Raw genomic sequence first — 19,959 nt, forward strand, 5'->3', positions numbered from 1 at the left:
GAATTTTAAAACCATGCATCTGCCAATCCATTGTACTCACCTACCTAATAAAGGTACCCTAATACATTCATTTCTATAATATATTAACGGTACTATATTTTTAAGTTGAACATAACTGGTGAAATCGAATTTATCTTCATATTTTTTTCTTGGAATTTCCAAAGAGAAGACATGGGGCGGGACTACCTTAGAGCCAAGACTACCTGTTTTCAACGACGAATTCCCGCCATTGATTTCCTACAATTCCCAGAATGCAGCGTTCTAATACTACTCCGGAGATTGAGGAAATGTGTACTTTTTCTGGAAAATATTCATCTAAATTGTTGGGGATGAGGTTCAGTTGATTAACTGTGAAATCAATCATGGTCATGCATCTTTACGTAAATGAATTAGTTATTCTGTATGTAGAGCACTGAATCGATCAGTATCAGTCAGTCAAAAGATCTGATAGCTGTAGCTCAGGATTCCTCAATGATAACAGGTCATTGGCAATATTTAATACAACCTCCTCTCTCTGAATCCTGAATAATCGCTGATTATTATCTTTTTTTTTCTTTTTTCGAACTAGATCAAAGGCAGCGAACTGTCAGTAGGTAAAATTCTGTTAATTGTTACTGCTGCTCTGATTGGCGATTAGTTTGCTACCCTCCTTTAGCAGACGCCAGCTAGCTGAATTTTTGAACAAGGTACAAAGCTCAGTGTTGCTAGTTTGTCATCATAGGATTAGCTAGGGAAAACAGCATACCATCATGGATTATGAGCAAATAGCGAATAATGTCGCGGATAAGCTTGTAAGCTATAGTAAGGATGAGTCTGGATGGAAAACCTGCAAGAAAACTGTAAGTAGTTTATGTTTTATTACAGTGTAGATAATGCAATATTGCCGGCTTGCTCGTAAACGTCAATGACTTGATCAGTATCGTGCTGTGTTCAATTTAAACGATGCACGTGCACTATTTAACTGTTGCTGAAACAGCGATGTCGTGTTACTTTACCAATATGATTAACGGTAGAAAATGCTTAATCTAATTTAATTCGTGACTATTCAGAATGAAGTCGTGGTATACTGGCGACCGTCATCGGAGTTCCCTGGAAATCTGTGAGTGTTCCTTTATGTAACAGTTACTGTCTAGTGACGCACAGAATGTAGTATTTAGCCCACAATAATAATTAGACTTTAAGTATCGTAAAGCGCGTTTGCTGAGATACCAGGATAGTTGTGGGAAATGTCGACACATTTTGGAGGGCACATTCAGAGGATCTCTAGTTTGCACCACACAATTGCTTTGTACAATAGCTAATTGTAGTTAGTAGGGTACTGAGCACGGAATTCAGAGTTTTTAATTTTCTGGCACTGACAGGTATAAGGGGGAGGGAATTGTCAATGGAAGCCCTGACAAAGTGTGGGAGTGCTTAAAGCCAGATCCCCACGGACTGCGTGTAAAATGGGATAGCAATGTGAAGAAGTTTGAGCTCCTTGAACATGTCACCAAGGTACACTCTCAAACATGCACGTGTATGCAGTCCAGTTTGTTAAATAATCTACTGTGTGCCCACATGCTGAATTTAAACAACAGTCATTTGTATCGTTCTTTACACACATACAGTATCATATTTGTAACTTATTGTAAGTAATCTTAAACTGATGATTTTCTTCTGTAAAGTGAATGATTTTTTTTTCTTCATACATATCCAGTCATTTTGTGTTTGTACACTTCTCAATGCTAAAGGGACCTTGTGCATGCATGTGTGTACTCATGAGAGAGACAGAGAGGGATAGATTTAACATTTTATCTTCCGATTTTACACAGGATATCACAGTCTGCAGAACTGTGACTCCCTCTGCAGCTATGGGTATTATTTCACCACGAGACTTTGTTGATGTTATTTTAGTGAAGCGGTATGAAGATGGAACCATCACATCAAATGGTATGTGGAAGCATTTTTTCATTGTTTTGTGTGTTATCACTATTACTGTTATTACCGTTATGATTACTGTTGTTAGTAGCAGCAGCACTGGTAGTAGTAGGAGTTGCTGAAAGATCCGTAATCATTTTTGTCAGTAAATTTGTTAACAATGATACTGTGTAAGTGTCGGTCTAACTGATGCCTGTTATCAGTTGAATATGTGACCTAATAATGTGTTTGCAGTGGCTTTGTGCCTTTAATAAACCAAGTAATTCAGTAAACTCAATGGATCCTTTCTTTCATTGACAGCAACAAATGTGAGCCATCCCAACTGCCCTCCTCATTCAGGCTATGTCAGAGGCTTCAATCATCCATGTGGCTGTTTTTGCATTCCTGTTCCTGGGTAAGTTCAAGAGAGAAGAGCATACATGCAACTGATGATAAATTGTCATGAGACTCTTGTTGTTGCCATAAATTGTCAGCAGGTGGAAGCAGAGAGCTATAAATTGCAGTGCAGTAGTACAAATGTATGCATCCAGGGGATTAAGGTTGAGTTTGTTTAACATTCATAGAGCATATTCTGACACGTTCGTGTCATGCTGTCATGCATATGTGACTTTTCCCACCGTATATCTGGTCCACAGAGAGCCAGGAAAAACGCAGCTTAGGAGCTTCTTCCAGACTGATCTTGGAGGATTCCTCCCTCGTTCTGTGGTGGATTCGTTCTTTCCCTCCAGCATGTCTGAGTTTTACGTTAACCTTGCTAAGGCAGTCAAGGCACTAAAATAGCACTAAAAGCACCTTTCAAAAGGGAGTTCCTCTACTTGAACTGAGATTATATTATTAGATTAAAATATTTTAATTAAGAACTTAATGTTGGGCATTACACTGCAACTATTGGAAACAGAATTTTATTTGAACCTTTAAAGGATAGAGAGTATTACCTTTAAATTGTATTTCATATAATAATTCTCATAGACAAACACAGTGTATCTCCTTTCACTTTCACATATATATGCACGCATGCACACACACAAACACAAACACAAACATTTGCTGTACTGGATCAGCATCCATTTAATACGTAACCAATGTTTTTAACTTAAATTTGCTGTTGAATTGTTATACAGCTGTAACATTTTGTTTTTGAACTAAAAACAGCACACATTTGACATACTAAATATTTATTTTAATAGAATGTTTAAATATCACGTAAGCACCATTTTTTATCGATTTGTGTTCTGATCATTGGCTTATTGGTTGCAAAATTTTAAAATGTTTAAGATAATTGGGGTTTTGCATCTAAATTAGATTTTTGTGCACGTCTTAAACCCCAAGGGCGTAAAGGTTCACAGTTACTGTTTGTGGAGCAGGAACTGGATTCTGATTTTTGTCAACAATGTTTCACCTCTCATTTCACGCTGCTGTTCCTTCTCCGTTGAAGTTCAAATCACAGGAGAAAGTCTGTTTTACCTCATGTTCTTATTCCTTGGGCCTGTATAGTTATCTGCTTCTCTTCTGGCCTTACATAACAAATGGACTGTACTGAGCCCATACAAACTGCCAGAATATGCACATATTGGCATTTAGGCTGTCAGTTCAACCCTGTGTTCCCTTTGCCCTTACGTGTACCAGTTTACATTCCAAAACATGTTTACACTGTAGAGCACAAACAAAGTGCAAAGAAGCTGAAATACTCCTAGATTAAAACAGGTGATTATGCCAGCGAACTATTGGTAATCAGGTTTGTTGAGAGTTGCTAAAGGACCTGTCTGTTATTAGGGACTAAAGGCACTTTTTGGAACATTAGAAATTGTTTAGCAAAGCTTAGCAATTTCAGATTATCACTGCATTTACATTCCAGTTCAAGTTGCACATTCAAAGTGTTTTTATTTTGTAGAAATTGCACACTGGCAAACAGAACTGTTATGCGTTGGCTGTGTGGCTGTGTGTGTTGAGCTGTTGTGCTTGTGTTGACTGTCCATTGCCTGCGACACTGTGAATTGTGGTCTGATATTTTGGAGCATGAACATCTGTACCACTCAATATTATATACTGTACCATTACTGTAGTGTCTGTGATAATTAACGCATGCCCATTATCTGGTTTTACATTGGCTTCTGTTTTTAATGAGACGTTGGGTTACGTGTTACATTATATCAACTGCTTTAAGAATCATGTTTAAATTGACTGTCATTTTGTAAACAGTGTGTGCTTGCCATTGAAAGAGCTGCATTGTATTTTGTCCTAATTACTGGTAGGCGAAGGCATGGTCTATGTGCCATGACTTTGTATCATTGTTTCCAAATTTCAAATATTTCTTTTCCAGCCTTTGAACTTGTTGTCTTAACTAAACTGTCTTTGCCTGATCGTATTTCGGTACTTAATAATCTGGGATGTTGTTTTTTTTTTTCTTCCTTTGCTGTTTGGGGTCTTTGTGGAATGCCATGTGTGATTTGTGTACCTTTTAAAATAATTGCTGCTATGGGAAATTGGTTTGATCTTCATTTTTTTTCATACTGTTGATTCCTAAACGAAACAGAATCTAAAAGGGATATGTGGGAAACCTATTGTATGATCCTGCCCATGATATTTTGTATTTCTGCAGAGTTGATATTAAAAATGATCACTAACTGCACCACCAACAATGTCTCTCTGTCTTTTTTGGATTATGGGTACAGTGTTCATATGACATCTATGTAATTATGTATGAAAACATGTCACAAGGCTGTTCCAATTTAAAGAAGTTATTTTATTAGAATTTTGGATATTTCCAAATATCAAAAACAATAAGCAATAAATCCTCTTAAAACTTTACAAACCGTAATGTTATTTCTTTTCACCCACTATATCATTTGTTTATGTTTACCAAAAATGTAAATTCACGAAACTGGTAGAGAAATGTATTTGGCTACCAAAAGCAATAATTGTGACCAGAGCAATGATTGTATTATTACAGTTTTATTGCATTGAGATTTAATTTGATGCACATTTTAAACTTCCTAACCCTCTTAAATGAGACTCCAGATCTCTCTAAGGTTAATGAGAACCTTACTTTGTCTGTGAAGGATGCTCTTACTTTGTGGGAGGATTGCAGTTTTTGTAAACAATGCTTAAAATTGCTGTACCATTAACACTGTACCGTAAAACTTTGTGTGAATAGCTTGTCTTATCAATAAAGTTATTCTAAAAAAATAATAGTATTTTAAGAACTTGTCTTTGGTTATTCCATTTTGGTTTGATCCAGTATAGTACTTTTCCAAACAGAGTTTGTGCAAATCTCTTGTAAGTCGGCAGACTTGAAATTCATCAAGTTTCCAGGAATCCCTGACTGATAATTGAACTATTTAAGGCAGTGTAAGTAAGATACATGTAAACACTCACTGCAGAGAAAAGTGCACATGGGCAGCCACATTCCAGTCCCAAACACAGCTCTGGACCGCATTTTGCCATAAACTGAATCCTCACCACACTGTTAAAATGCTATTATGGTGAGTTATTCCACACAAGGAGCAATGGGAAAGTCATGCATTTTTCTCTCTTGTTTGTTTTGCATATCATGATAAAAAACTGTCAACTGCGATCTAGCTTTTTTTGTGAAGTACAAATATGTTTTATGCAAGACCAAAGATCCTTCACGTGAGCTATGTATCAACATCTTTAACCATCTCTCTTTGGTAGAGACAAGCGAACAAAATTATGCTTTCTTATAGTGCTCTTTCTATAAAATGTTCATAAAATATATTGAAAAGTGACAGAAATGTATGAAGGGAAAGTATTTTCTTAAGATTCTGAAGGAGGTATGTGTGTATTTGTGTGCGCGTGTGTGCGTGTGTGTGTGTGTGTGTGGCAGTCCAGTGTGTATGCTGATCTGGTGGTTGTGCTGCAGTAGAGATTAGCTTAACTCTGTTGGGCTGTCTGTCTCCTAATGATGGCCGTGAAGGGCCCTTCTGGAAGGTTCTTGATGAGATTCCAGGCCTCAAAGCGTGTGAGACCCTGCAGTGCTGAGCCCTGGATCTGCAGTAGCTCGTCACCACATTGTAATCCTCTCTGCTCTGCTATACCAGCTGTCAAGGTACACACACACATACACACACACACGTAAACTTTAACAGAGTGTCACTGAAGGATGGCATTCAGATACGTTCGGCAGGGAAAAATTCATTGTAGCATTCATTGGAATGTTGACTAGATTTTAGGAGACCTGCCACAGACACACCTTTGAAGACCCTGTTTACGACCAATGGTTTATCTCCGTGAATGGAGCCCTTTCCTCCTTCTAGACTGAAACCTACTCCTGCTGCGTTCTTCTCCAACTCCATGGTCACTACATCACCCCCCTCTTCTCCTACTGGAGAGAAAAAAGATAGTCACACCATCAGATATCATCTTCCAAATGCCCTACTGTGTTCTCTTCTCCTCTTTCCTTCCATGATGTTTTCATGTTATGGAGTCATTTCATGTTCATTATGAGCAAAGATAAGTTATCAATTTCAGTGCCTTTTAAAAGCTTTCAACAAAAGACACATACTATGGCTACGATAACACCACGATGGATGTATTGATGGATGTATGATTAAGGTATATATATTATAAAACACTACTTGCCTGTGTTGCTAACTTCAGTACCACTGCTACAGCTGGGGTCATTAGCATTGCTTCCATTTCCCCCTGTGTCTTTGCTCTTACACACCACTACCACCGCCTGCCTGAGCGAGCGTGCCTGCCTCAGCGTCGCCGTGGCTTCTGCATGGGTCACATTCTTCAGTGTTTGACCGTTGATGGAGAGCACCTCATCGCCTTTCTCTATAGTGCCTTCCTGAGCAGCCACACCCTGGGGGAATACCCTGTGCACCTAGTCCGACACAAAGAGGAATATATGAAAATGAAATCCAGCCTAAATGAGGAGATTGGTAAAAACCTGGCACGAGAGCCAGAAATGCCTGCTCTTGCAGAGGCTTCAGGATGGGATGTGTGACAGGTCTGTACATTATGCAGTGATTTAACTGTGCTCTGGTTGTTTGGTTCAATAAAAACTGGTTTTAACACTCGAAAGTTTCAAAGAGTATTTAAATGTCATGAAGAGAAGTGTTAAATAAGAAGTACATAACAAATACATAATACGTATTCACTGACAGAACAAAAGCCAACACTGATGACCTTGCTCAAAAACAGTACATGTGTCTATAAATGATCTCTTGATAGCTGCCAATATGCTTTCGGTTGCCTGTAAGGGGAGAGAAAGATGATACATGAGCTCTAGGTTGAGTAGGACATGGGGGATGTCACTTACTGTGGTTGCTTTGTTCTCTAGGTCAATACCACCCGCAATGCTGAAACCCAAGCCAACCCCCTCATCCTTGTGCAAAATCACAACATGGATGTCTTCCAGTTGCTGAGAAAAGAGAAAGAGGAACGACCAGAAATGTTTGTATGTCAGGCTTAATTTTTAGTTCATATAGGCTAATAGTTTATAATTAATAATAATGAACATGATCATGTTCCTATTCACATCATGCATTGCATGCTGGTGTTCAAATGCATTTATCAAGCTATTAGTGTTACACAACAACATCAGTATTCATCATGAGAGCATGTGTTCATTTCTGTGGAAAGAACATCAGGCCCAGTAATGGTTTACAGAAGGGCGTAAAGTGGTGTTTTCTCTCTAAGTGGAAGTCTAGAGGGTTGACACTTGAGCGAGGCGGGATGCATCTGTCTGTTCAGTGCTAAAGCATACTACTGTCAGGAGTCTCTTTTCAATTCATAAACACACTAAATGTGTCCCTTCGCTCAACAACTTCATAAATTGTTTGTGATGACTTGTCCACGCTTTCCGTGTTTTCTTTCTCTTATCTCAGGGGAATAGACAACAGTCAGCAGGTTCTTTTCTCTGCCTAGTTTTATCTGTTATCTTTTTCTCCCTCTGCACATAAATGCAGTTGAGGATATGGGGTTTTTGGGGTTTTACTGTATCGCAGGGGCAGTAAAAGGGCCTTTTGCTTGTTGTAAACTGAGGAAGGATGTGATGACATATCACTGGGGGAAAGGCTTACAGATGCTCAGTGTAACTTTTCGCCAAGTGCTCCACTGGGAGAACAGGGAAAGCAATCACAGCACTTTGATTACCGCAAACAGCGGAAGTGAGGGCAGAAACACAATGCACTTAGAAAGAAAACAAAAGCCTGAGTGTATTTCACTGGCAACATGCATGTTTTTTTTCAGTCTCTCTTCTGGCTGAGGAACCATGATAAGAAAACAGTTACTGTGCATTATTCTTATAGTGTTTAATAGTGCCTTCAGCTCTACACTGCCAGTCATAATGCTTTTCTACCTCTGTAGAATTTATCAGCTGTTAACAGTCTCAAATGAACTGTGTTGAATTCAACATACAGTTTTATGTAAATGGGATCTTAAAGGGATTGCATTGCTGTTACTGTTAAAAGGGGTTTCTGCTTTTTTCAGCAGTTGTTCTGTGACACTTAACTTCCCTTTTGCTTCTCAACAAAGCAAAATTAGGTTTATTGTAAGCAGTTGCACCTTGTCACTTCTTATGTTTACACAAAGCCACTTCACACAATATGTTGATTATAATGCTACAGGCAACGTAGCGCGTGAAATGATCATGCAATTGCTGTATTGTGTGCTCTGGTCATTGTGTGTGAGTTTTCAATGTCTTATGTGTTTTGCATTAGAGAAGAATGGAAAAGTAATCAAGCATCATTCAATAGCCAGCGGCGTGCATATAGCACAGCACCACTCCCATAATGATGAAAACAGAGGGGGTTGACAAATGCTCACCTTCAGTGTGTCCTCGTCTAGCGTTTTGACCTCCTGGATCATCCTCTGGATCTCCTCGGGTGGCAGGGCCGAGATCACCGATTGAGCACATACTGCTGAGGGTGTGGTGGGAGGACGTTCGTGTCCTTTCTCATCTGATGCACGCTCCTCTCCTCTTTCAATTGTACATTCTCTGAGCTCAGCCAAGCTGAAACACAAACCCCAAAAGCCATTCGTAACAGTTTTAGCAATTCTGGGTTTTTTGTTTATGACACATTATAGGCATGGATCAAATCTGCTTGTTGGTAAAGCTGAGTTCCTGTTAATGCTTGCTCAGAGAGATAAGCTCTTAAAACAATCTGTATAGCTACTGAGCAGGAAACTAACGCAGACAAGCTACACTTCCTCTTCTGATTTCATGAAACCTTAAGAAATGATAATCCCTCACAACACGCAAATCACTATCAATAGCTACGATTTTGAAAAGAACCACAGTCTGAGTTGTGACTCACAAAATCATATAAAATCCAGTGCCTCTGTTACATCTGAGTCATGTAAATACAAGGGGATCACGGCACTAGCGCTGAGTACCATTCAGTTCTCCATTAATGGACTTGTAAATAGATATACCTTACAGAGAATCCCTTCTCACTACTGTCTGGGCCTGGAGAGAGAGGGTTCCTATCAGCTGATGGTGAATCTTCCTCCTCTGTGGTAGTGAGGAGTGGGGATGCAGGTGGAGCACTCCAAGGGTTACCAAGTTTTAGACACGGTGACTGAGGAAGGGATTGCATGGACCGCATGAGGGCATGAGATACTTGGTTGCTGAAAGACAAGATCTTCCCCAGACTCTCTCCCTCCAGACCACGCAGGGCCTCTGGAGATGATGAGGCATTAAGAGGCAGACTCCTGGTCCTCAAGCTTGCTGAGTGATTGCTTTCTTCCTCTGTCAAAAGAGCCTTTTCTGAAGGCATCCCCTTGGAGCTGCTGGCCCTCCTGGGGCAATGAACAAGGGAGGATGAGTCTCCAGGGGAAGTAGCTTCTTCAAGTTCCTTCTCAGGGACAGTTGCCGGTTCATCTGAGGCCACAGTGTTCTGAGGGGCCTCCTCAGTGGTGGATGAGTCTCCAGGGCAAGAAGCTTCATCAAGTTCTTTCTCAAGGACAGTTGCTGGTTCATCTGAGGAGGCCACAGTGTTCTGAGGGGACTCCTCAGTGGTGGATGAATCATCAGCCTCAAGGCTTGCATTTGTATCTTCAGAAGTTGGTTTCTCTGTCTCCTCAGGGGGACAGACAGTAGTGGACAAACTAGCAGGGGGGGTATCAGGCTTTTCTGGTGTGTTACAGACAGCAGGCCTGCTTTTGTCCACTTCCAATGATGATGTATGTTCGCTTCTTACTGGGAGTTTCTCCCTTGCAGGCAGGGATGAGCATGTGTCAGGTAGACGAGTTCTGGAGTGTCTCTCCACTGGCTCAGGACTGGAAAATGTCTCAAATGAGTTGATTTTTTGTTTGATTGACAGATTTGAGGTAGACCTCAAACTCACACCAAAGGTCTGACTCACTTCCGGATTTTTGTTTTTAGGAGCCCTCAGGGCCTCAGGTTGCAGCTTTCCAGCCTTAACATTCTTCAGGCTCTGCCGAAACCACGCTGGTTTTGGGGCCACTGGAGGTCCCTTCTTAACACTGGGAAGATCCTCAGGTTTTGCGGTGCCATTCATTTCGCTGTTCGATTCGTGTTCACTCATGGTCTCAGGACAGTGTGTCTGGTTCTCCCTGCTGTCTGTTATCCTCACCCAGGGGTCCAAATGCTGATCTTGGGTTAGCACCACACAAGCTTGTCGTCTCAGAGCTGCTCTCTTTTTCTTGCTACATGCATGGACAGGAGATCCTGGATCTGTTGCATAATATATCAAAGGCCATTCAAACATTAGAAAGGGCTGAAAACAAGGCATGTCCATCGACATTTTAAACACTGTATACAATGGATCATATGTTTCCTTTATTCTGTCACAGAACCTTTCCTATTTTGCATCAATACGTGATGAGGATCTGGAAAGATAAAACATTTTTAAATGGTATCTCTGCACATTTATACCAGATGTTTACCCCAAATGATGAAGACTGTGTTACGTGCAAATATGTGCTTGTTCATACAGCAGTGATCAAATTTCAGATCACATTACACTGGTTCAGTTTTATAAGGAGGACTGGCATAATTGAAAATCAACAGGTAATCAAACATTTCACCAAATATTAAGGCTTGTTCCTAATATTGCTGGAAAAGCAAAATAAAACAAGTAAGAAACACTGATAAAGGAGCAAAACTTTTGGCGTATCTGTCGTACCTGTATGTTTTTTGCCCTCTCTGTTTTCGGCAGTGTCTGGAGTTGAGAGTGCGGAGTGACAGAGTGCTGTTTTAGTTCCCTCTGAACACTGGCCGGTTTCCTGTCATACAAACAGGAAATGGTTGGGTGATATTGACAGCGTTCACCATGAAAGGTGTAGAAATACATCCGCTTTGCAACATTTGAACATGCACCACAAATGCAGGCTCAAACTTCACCCAGCCAAGCACTCAGAGCCATGCTCCATGCCTAACAGTCAAGCATATATATAGTGAAAGTGTGGAATCTTCTGCAATATTATTCACAGACATGTCTAACGGTAGCATTTTATTCTGCTGTTTTCAGGAACAAGCCAGGTTTCAATGAGAGAATCAGATATCAAAAGGTAATGAGCTAAACGTTTGTACTTAAAGTTGTTCTTTATTATAGAACTGCTGCCAGTCCTGTATCATCCTCATGCACCATATTTACTCTGGAAGAGGAACTGTGAAACATTACGTACATTCTTAAATAGAAGCCTTGAGAACTTTCTCAAAGCCTTGTATAGACTACAGAAGTACTAGAAGCATGTGGAGAGACCAGAGACAGCTGTAAGTCACAAGGCTCATATTTTGTGGACCGAGCAGTAGGCCTACCCAGTAATAAAAAATTGCCAATATGAGTGTGATTCTGAAGTTTTTCATTTCTGTTTTGCAAGGAATAGACAGTAAATGCATTCATCACTGTTTTCAGGTTGTCGTGATGATGTGGTATACTGAAATGTGTCACTCAAAAAGTGTCATGGTAACCGCCCCGCATTTTAAATGTAACTTTATGAAGCTGTCAATCGTGCTTTCTCATCTTACTACCATTTATGGACAACAGTGCAGCATTTAAGATGCTGTCTGCCTTCCTCTTTGGTAACACCTAGACGGCACGCATGAGCGCACTAGTAAGCAAAAGACATAGAAACTGAGCATTTACTGTGAATGCCGTGAGTGGGGCAGGGTAAGAAATACAGTTCAACATATAAAAGACAAATTGCAGAGGGAAGATGTTGCCCTTGTCTTCAACTGGTTATTTGTACATTTAGAGCCTCCAATAAAACTCTTTAAATTATAACTTCACTTCTCAACCTAATTTTCTGTACATTTGTATATTTTCTGCTTGTGTGACTTGAGAAGGCCAGTAGTTTCTTGTTTTTTCATTGCTTAAAGTGGAATGAAAGTGAAACTCCAACCTCACAGCCGGTTTGCACAGGCATTAGGTCTTCCTCTTTCACTGGTGAACCTCTGCTGGAGTCGGCAGAGTCAGTCAGCGTTTCCTCACTGGTTACATCCTGCCGCCTGCAGTATCTCTGTTTAGGGGCCACTTGTCTGGGTTTGGAAACCTTCACTGCCTCAAAAGCCACGTCCAGTTGCTGTTGACCATTGCATAGAGCAGGAGAGTTGTAAGGTACATTGTAGTCATCATCAGCATAAGACATAGGGGACACCCTGTGATTTGAAGGCTCGCCATTGGTTGTCAAGGAAGCATCCATGCTGTGTTCCCTGGCGATGTGATCAGCATGGTGACAGGGCAGTGCAATGCCAGTGACTGGTACACAGCGCTGGCTATATGTGCCCTCACTGCAGGAGCGTGTCATTGGTTTCTGTGGCCGTCTGCAGGCCGTCTGTTGACTAAAGCTCCTCTCCAAACATCGGTCACATTTCTGCCTGTTGTGGGTGCAGGGGTCACGCCTTATACCTAAAATTAGACTTACCATTAGATTTCAATACCTCACATCAGATTCATTGGCATTTTAGAGCATAAAAGTCTGCAGTTTGCCCCTGGCTTACCCTCCATACTCCACTGACTCTTGTCTCTCTTCAACTTGCTGTTCTCCACAGCCTGGGCAATCGCTTCATTCAGCTGCTGCTCAGAGACCTAAAGACATAAATACACACACATACAAATACACATTCTTAATTCCATAGTTCACAATAAACATATGCATTTACACAAATGCCCAGTGCTCTCCTGGTGTCTGGGAAATTATGTGTAAACGGGACTTTACAGAATAATTAGTTCTGTATGTTCATTGTGTCTGAATCGTGTGACAAGGATTGCACATGGCCCTATTTACTGAGGAGATGGCATACTTTTGGGTCAGGGTGACGACTGATGATGACTTGAACCGGACCAGGGCTGCACTGGCTCAGAACTGTGTACACATCGTTTAGTGTCATGTTGCAAACCACCGTGTCATTAATCTCCATGATCTCATCCCCACATCTGAAAGACACATTGAGAGAGAGAGAGACAGAGAGAGAGAGAGAGAGAGCATAGAACATAGAACTTATACTTAGCATTGCAGGGCTATTACATTATCATCCTGACTTAGTGGATTACCATGAAGAATCAATACAGCACTCACCTCAAAAGCTCAATCAGCATCACACAACCACACAAATATTTTATCACTGACCCTTGAAAAGGGAGCCAACAATGCATCCCTAACAGACAGGTTCAGCTGGATTTCAGATGAACTACAGTCCAATAATAGAACAAGCTTGTGGCTGTTGTATTATATTGTATTGCATCATATATTAACCCTATTGTGTTATGGAAAATACACCCCCAGTATAGAAAATAAGGATGCGTCTAACCTTAGCCGTCCATCCATATGTGCAACGGAACCTGGTGATAGTGTGTGGATGTAGATGCCAGGGCAGCCGTCTGTCGATGGCACACAGCATAGCCCAATGCCCAGACCTACACCAACCTCTACACCATCCGCAGAAATAATAAAAAATAATCCTCTCAAATGCAAGGGACATTTGTTTATGTGGTTTCACGTGCACTACACTGGTGTGTGTAACATGTGGTGTGTGTAAGTCCACGACAAAAAGAAGTTTGATGATGTGTATTGGTGATACATCTCTGAATAGTCAAGGCACAAGACAAAACATGTGACAGACACTGAGAGATTTTTTCCTCCTACCCTTGTTAAGTGTGATCTCCATCATGATACGATCTCTGGGCTTGGCAGGATTATTTAGACACTTATAGTCTCCCAGGTCAGCACTGACTCTGCTGATGCCTGCACTGGAGCTCAGGGACCTGGATCTGCAGAGCTGAGCCACCTGAGTCTGACTGGACAAAGCCCCTACACGCAGACTGGTCCTGACCACAAGTGTCAAAAGACCCCTCTTTACTTGCTTCAGACAGACAGAGAGAGAGAGAGAGAGAGATAGTGGGAGAGAGAGAGGGAGACAGGGAGGGGTGGAGGGAGAAAAAGAGAAGAATAGCTTGTGTTGAATTTGTAGATCACTGATTGCGAAATAATAGAAATATGATCAGATGGTTTATACAATGTGAGACAAGAATAAGTTTGCAACACTCATTCCAAAGACCTTTCACAGATGAACAGTAAAATGTTTACGAGGAGAGGGGATGTAATTTGCAACAGTTCTAAGAAGTTTTTTAATAGCTTTCCCCTTACATGACATTTGTATAAATTTTACTCTCAGCCATGACTGTTTCTGAATGATTCACTGACATGATATCAGGGGGGGTTTTTTGCCAGGGAGCATGATAATAAAAAAAAAAAAAACGGGAATACAACAACCAGGACGTACAAATCTCCACTAACCTTGAATCTTTGCAGCGCATCCTCATGGGTGAGACCGTGCAAAGATTCTCCATTCAGCTCAAGAATCTCGTCTCCTATTTTACATAAACAATATGCATTTTAATTTTATATCAGGGACATCTTCTCTGACTTCTGTTACCTCTTGTCTTCTCCGTGTATTAGCATAGGCCATCCTAAACAAATGAGTAATCGTGATACAATAACACTGTTTATAACTGAGTTGGTCCAAAGGGACTGCATTTCACTTATATATGTTCATAATGGATCTGTCTATGGTGAAGATAGGGCAGTACCTTCCTGCAGTCTACCATCTGCTGCAGCGGCTCCCCCAGGGAAAATGGTCTTCACATAGATCCCCATAGGCCCATACATGCTGTCTCTGCCTCCCACTATACTGAAGCCCAGGCCCTGATACACACACAGGACCATTAATATAGTGTATGTCTGTCTCTAAGTGTGTGTGAGTCAATGTGTGCTTGTATGATTGCTTGCGTGAGCATGTGTGTGTGTGTGTGTGTGTGCGTGTTTACTACATTCAGATTTACCTTTCCATGGCCCTTCATGAGGACTATATTACAGATGATGAAGGCCTGCATGCTGCTGCAGGAGTGGAGTATGTGTGCTGAACTGAGGGATCGAGAAGGTCTGGGTACAGCCTCCACACAAAGAGACAGGACAGAGGGTTTTCAGTCAGCAATATTTTACTATTAGTACTACTACATTATTGTCCCCTGCCGATGTTACAGAGGAAGCTAACAGCTCTAGATATCCTTCTGGATGTAATGAGGATGTAATGTTGTTCTGTAAAGTTAATGGCAGTCTAAAGTGTACTCTGACCAGCACAGATCAATAATAATCAGTACTAATTGCATTATCACACAAATGTGAAAAAATGGGGGAGAAAAAGGGAAATGTGTTCAAACCATTCACCGCATCCCTGTCTTACACTGTGGCTTGTAACAGTATCCCAACAAAACCTGACAGGACATCATGCACTCACCTGTGGAATAGTGTGAGGAAACTCCAACTGTTGGGAAAGAGATTTCCTGTTCCCATAAAAGCCTGCGTTGCCATGGGTGTGGCTGTGAAACAGCTCTGGCGTCTTCATGATGATCGTGTCCAAATCTCCAATCCAGTAGGGGTGAACGCCTAAACTCATGACGGTCAGAAGAGTTATATAATCTTATCACAGCACACACTCTGCAGCTGCACACACAGTGTTTAAGCTTTCCCTAAACACGGTGTCACTGAAGTGAAATGAATCTGTGCTGGAGCCTGCTAGATAATAAAAAGTGGTCATTTGCTGTGTGTGTTTGTGTGTGTATTTGTGTGCGTGTGTGTGCGTGCATGTATGTGTGTGTGTGTGTGTGTGTGTGTGTGTGTGTGTGTGCGTTTGTACGCATGTGCATGTGCGTGTGTGTGTGTGTGTGTGTGTGTGTGTGTGTGTGTATTTAACTCACTGGTGGAGTTGGAACGAGTTCTTTTGCAGGTTGTCTGGTCTTGAGAATTCTGGTCTTCTCCATTCCTGCTGCTGTCCTCCGATACTTCCATAATAGGCACCTTCAGACCAACACAGAAAACTAGGTTTATGATAGATCTGTTCTGGATAAAAGACATGGTCATAGTACTTTAGAGAACCGTTTCATGAAGCCTTCCCTTTTAGTTTACAGAACATATCTTACTCTCTCTTACACAGGCTTCTCATTGATTTTATTTATATGTAGAGTATCTAATTTTCAGTATATAATGCTTTAAATCTAGCTCTCTGAGAGAGCAACAATAAAAGTAGAAAGGAAACTTTGCAGTTTTACCTTTTAGCTTAACTACATTGAAATGTATGTTTTTTTGCTCCTTGAGACATTTAAATCAGAGACCTTAAGGTTTTCCTTATTGTCATAACTGCTGGAAGACTGAGGGTCCACAGAGTTCATTCTGGCCATGTTTACATTTGGCAACTGGCCTCCACTTTCACAAGGAGGAAGATCCTACAAACAAGAGAGAAAGTGAACTTGTTTTGTAGTTGTAGCTCCTTTTTGATTGGCAAGATTAACTTGACACTTTAGGTAACCCTTCATAATATGGCATAAGAAAATAACAAGTGCAAAATTTCCTTGGATTTATTATTTTTTGCGTTTTTGTTTATTTTCCAGTTCACAGCGACGGCATGAATAATGTGGCATGAGTTGCCAGTCCTTGCGGCCATTATTTTGATGAATCCTGAAGCACATGAGTGAAGATTTCCTTTAGCTTCATCTCTCTGCATATCAAACAGGGTAAGTGAACTATCACACTGGCATACTGAAATGGGTTGAGATAGTATGTTAACTCTATTGTGTATAATATAGCAAAACACTGTTTTGTCCACTTACACATAAAAATGAAATGTTCATAAAAGCATAAGGTTGCATAAGCTTTCTATAACAAATGGAAAAAGGCACTATCTGTTTGTATGATAAAGTGACTTATAGAGATCTTTCTTCTACAAGTGGTTCTTCTCAGAAAAAAATACTGTAATGAAACCCTGTTAAGAAAGAACAGGATTTAGGACTGTCACATGGATAGACATTCTTTCCTTTCAGTCCCCCCCCCCCTTTCCTTCAAATCCAGATATTGCTGCATCTCCTCAAAGCGTTGGGTGGACACTGCGTTATGTAACAAAGGGGGAAGTCTGGCTACTCATATTCTATTCTCTCCAGAACCCTTACCATACACTTTAGTCCTATCTACTGCTTATTGCCTCTGCAGCATACGCTAAAATCATTCAAAGCTATTTGCACAATCATGTTTATCAAATTTTTATGCAAATCTTTTTACGCAAATATTTATGCATATTAATACTGAGGCCTTTTTTTTTTGTGTTTTTTTTTTTGTGCTGAACAGCATGTGGTTTGAGGCCACACAAAGTTTCTCAGCTCTGACAACACAGTTTTTGTTTTGAAAGGTCGCATCCACATTGGTATAACTCTGAGGCCATGCTTTGGGACTGTAGCCCAGTGTGTGGGAGCAGAGAAGCTTTGAAGCCAAAGGATGTTTGGAATAGATGGATTTGTGATGTGGGAGGGTCAGCGAATGCCATGCCTTACATCAGTCGTGCTCGGTATGCGGACGACTCTCGCAGCAGTCAGCCTTTCCCCTTCTGCTTCATTACAGTGGCCATTTAAGACCTGACCATTAAATGGAACAATCTTCTCACCAAATGGTATGTATGTCTCCCTGGAGTGAAAGAGAAGTATTTACCCATCAGTACCCTGATATGTGTGTTACGATCGCCCACAAACTATTTTTCTTTCCCACGTCTGGACTACTCACTGAAGTGGGGATATTCTTCTTCTCGGTCACATAAACACTGACGGAAGATAGTCATGTTTTTACAGGGTACAAGACCCCATCTGTGAGGACCAGAGCTTTATTTAAATTCCAACCTAAATGACCATGAGCTCAAAGTGTGAGATTGTGTCATTACCTGCATATCGCTCCTCCATTTCTCCCTTGGCCCACAGTGCTCTCTTTGTCACCATGCTGGGGGTTGCTATCACCTATATGGAGTCCAAAACCCTCCTCCCCAGTGGCTACACACATTCTCCAGATACTGCTTTCCTGTACCGAAAAAGTCACCAAAGTTCTCAAACAAGGCCTCTTCTATTCTGCCCCATAAAAAGCTCACTTTATGACCAAATCAACTTGTAGTTAAAAGTCTGACAACTGAAAAAAAAAAAAAAAGGATCCATAATAGCAGGTCTTTACCAGCCCCCAATCCCGTGGGTTCTGTTTTAATTACTGTGAGGAGGTTGCAGCCTATGAACATACTTTTAAACTGGCCCCTCAGTTTTTTGTTATCCACGTGAAATTGCTTTAGGAAACCTCGCAGATTTGATTAAGATTTTAAAAGTCTCTCAAAGTCTTTGTAGGTTCTTGAGAAACGTTGTGCAGTAAGATACTTTCTAAACCAGCTACTGTCTCCTTAAACATGAAATAAGTAGCCGTCATTCATAAAATCTGACTGAAAACGTGACAAATGCTCACTGGTGGCCTTATGAAAACATTTACATGGTGTAAGTTTCAGTGAGGCTCTATCATAGTATCGATGTTTGCTGTCAGCCTATTCCCTTTTGTTTTGGTCACAGCAATTTATGAGTACATTGCCAATGGGACTGTGGCCACTCTGAAGGATCTGGCCCCTATGACATCACAGCAATGTCTTATGAAACCTGCGTAAGTTTGTTCTCCTGAGAATGGCAACAAAACCTCCACTGTGTGAATCTAATGGGCAGAGCACAACCACAACGTCTCTCAACGCACTGGCCATGTGATTATGATTCACTGCAATTGAGAGACTAAGGATAGTGAAACCATAACCCAGTTCGTAAACAAGGACAGGCTTTTTTCCCCTTTACTTTGGCAAGCTACTTTTCACAGTACTTGTTTTAAGAAATCTTGGGCACGTCGCCCCTGATTATTTAAAAATGTGACCCGAGACCATTAGTTTTTAAAATTTTGTTTCCAATTCTGTTTTTTTTTTTTTGTTTTTTGTTTTTTTTTGCATGTTCAAATGTAAATGAAAGCGGATATCCCAAACTGTGTAGTTAATTTGGTAGTTTGGTACTTTGAATGCCACACACCCAAAAATGTCAAAATGTGACTGAATTTAGACAGCCTTTAAGATATCAGCTATACTAACATAATATCACTATATTCATGCGGTAGCCTCTAATGTTCACTCATGACTGAGAAAGGTTTGCAAACTGCGAATAAAGGTAAACACGCTCCGCTAAGGGAAGAGCACTACAGCTTCAGGCTCCTGAAACTCCCACTACAGCAGCACAGTTGCGTGACGACACAAACCGTGACCAGCAGCCATACCTTAATGGAGAAGGATCTCCTCAAGCTCCTCCTGTGTTGTTCTGTGGTTTTCTGTGATGCCCGTGGTGGTGCCTCTGTGACGGTGGAGATGTTTTCAGGACAGGAGACAGGCCCAGCAATTGGTGCACCCCAGTGCCTGTCCTCCTCCCCTTCACGAGGTTCACAGTACCTCTCCTCTGGGCTGGAGCCATCGTCACTGGTCTTTGAGTGGCACAGAATCAGCGATCTGGAGAGGATGGCCAGCTTCTTGGAGCGATGGCTGGCCTTGCCAGCACTGCTGCGTCTCTCCATACCCCTGGACGTGGAGCTGGCTCTCCTCCTGGGGCAATGGGTGTTTCTCAAAGGCATGATGGCTGTACAGGGATCCCTCCCAGACTGCACCGCTGCTAATGGAGAGGGTTTCTCTGCAGAGCAATTAGAAAATTCAGTTATGAGCCTGTCCTTATGCGTCCT

The 19,959-nt window shown here is 41.2% G+C and overlaps 2 protein-coding genes across 2 annotated transcripts; one reads left to right on the forward strand and one right to left on the reverse strand.

The window, feature by feature from the left end:
- The first annotated feature begins 749 nt into the window (after positions 1-749).
- On the forward strand, positions 750-2,782 carry stard5 (StAR related lipid transfer domain containing 5). The gene is made up of 6 exons (XM_030765086.1): positions 750-839; positions 1,050-1,099; positions 1,362-1,494; positions 1,812-1,929; positions 2,218-2,311; positions 2,553-2,782. The coding sequence occupies exons 1-6, from the start codon at positions 750-752 to the stop codon at positions 2,695-2,697; spliced, it is 630 nt and encodes a 209-aa protein (XP_030620946.1). The 3' UTR covers positions 2,698-2,782.
- Positions 2,783-5,753: 2,971 nt separating this feature from the next.
- Positions 5,754-19,812, reverse strand: il16 (interleukin 16). Its single transcript, XM_030765098.1, has 20 exons — positions 19,507-19,812; positions 18,110-18,243; positions 17,730-17,859; positions 16,107-16,206; positions 15,647-15,795; positions 15,192-15,302; positions 14,940-15,054; positions 14,647-14,720; positions 13,996-14,212; positions 13,661-13,778; positions 13,154-13,286; positions 12,851-12,938; positions 12,253-12,758; positions 11,505-11,592; positions 9,319-10,582; positions 8,710-8,896; positions 7,202-7,303; positions 6,517-6,763; positions 6,128-6,256; positions 5,754-5,975 (listed from the first exon to the last, which is right to left on the reverse strand). Exons 1-20 carry the CDS (start codon positions 19,795-19,797, stop codon positions 5,809-5,811), a joined length of 4,350 nt encoding a protein of 1,449 aa, XP_030620958.1. The 5' UTR covers positions 19,798-19,812; the 3' UTR covers positions 5,754-5,808.
- Between the last annotated feature and the right edge of the window lie 147 nt (positions 19,813-19,959).

This window comes from Chanos chanos, chromosome 2 (genome assembly GCF_902362185.1).
Source record: "Chanos chanos chromosome 2, fChaCha1.1, whole genome shotgun sequence".
NCBI classification, from domain to species: domain Eukaryota; kingdom Metazoa; phylum Chordata; class Actinopteri; order Gonorynchiformes; family Chanidae; genus Chanos; species Chanos chanos.

Excerpts from the sequence above, each read along its gene's own strand:
- stard5 (XM_030765086.1), top strand. The coding sequence starts at position 750 with ATGGATTATGAGCAAATAGCGAATAATGTCGCGGATAAGCTTGTAAGC. Across the intron at positions 840-1,049 it reads GGAAAACCTGCAAGAAAACT|AATGAAGTCGTGGTATACTG; the intron begins GTAAGTAGTTTA and ends GTGACTATTCAG. Across the intron at positions 1,930-2,217 it reads TGGAACCATCACATCAAATG|CAACAAATGTGAGCCATCCC; the intron begins GTATGTGGAAGC and ends TTTCATTGACAG.
- il16 (XM_030765098.1), bottom strand. The coding sequence starts at position 19,797 with ATGGAGAGACGCAGCAGTGCTGGCAAGGCCAGCCATCGCTCCAAGAAG. Across the intron at positions 15,796-16,106 it reads AACTCGTTCCAACTCCACCA|GCGTTCACCCCTACTGGATT; the intron begins GTGAGTTAAATA and ends TCATGAGTTTAG. Across the intron at positions 12,759-12,850 it reads GAGTCAGTGGAGTATGGAGG|GTATAAGGCGTGACCCCTGC; the intron begins GTAAGCCAGGGG and ends GTCTAATTTTAG.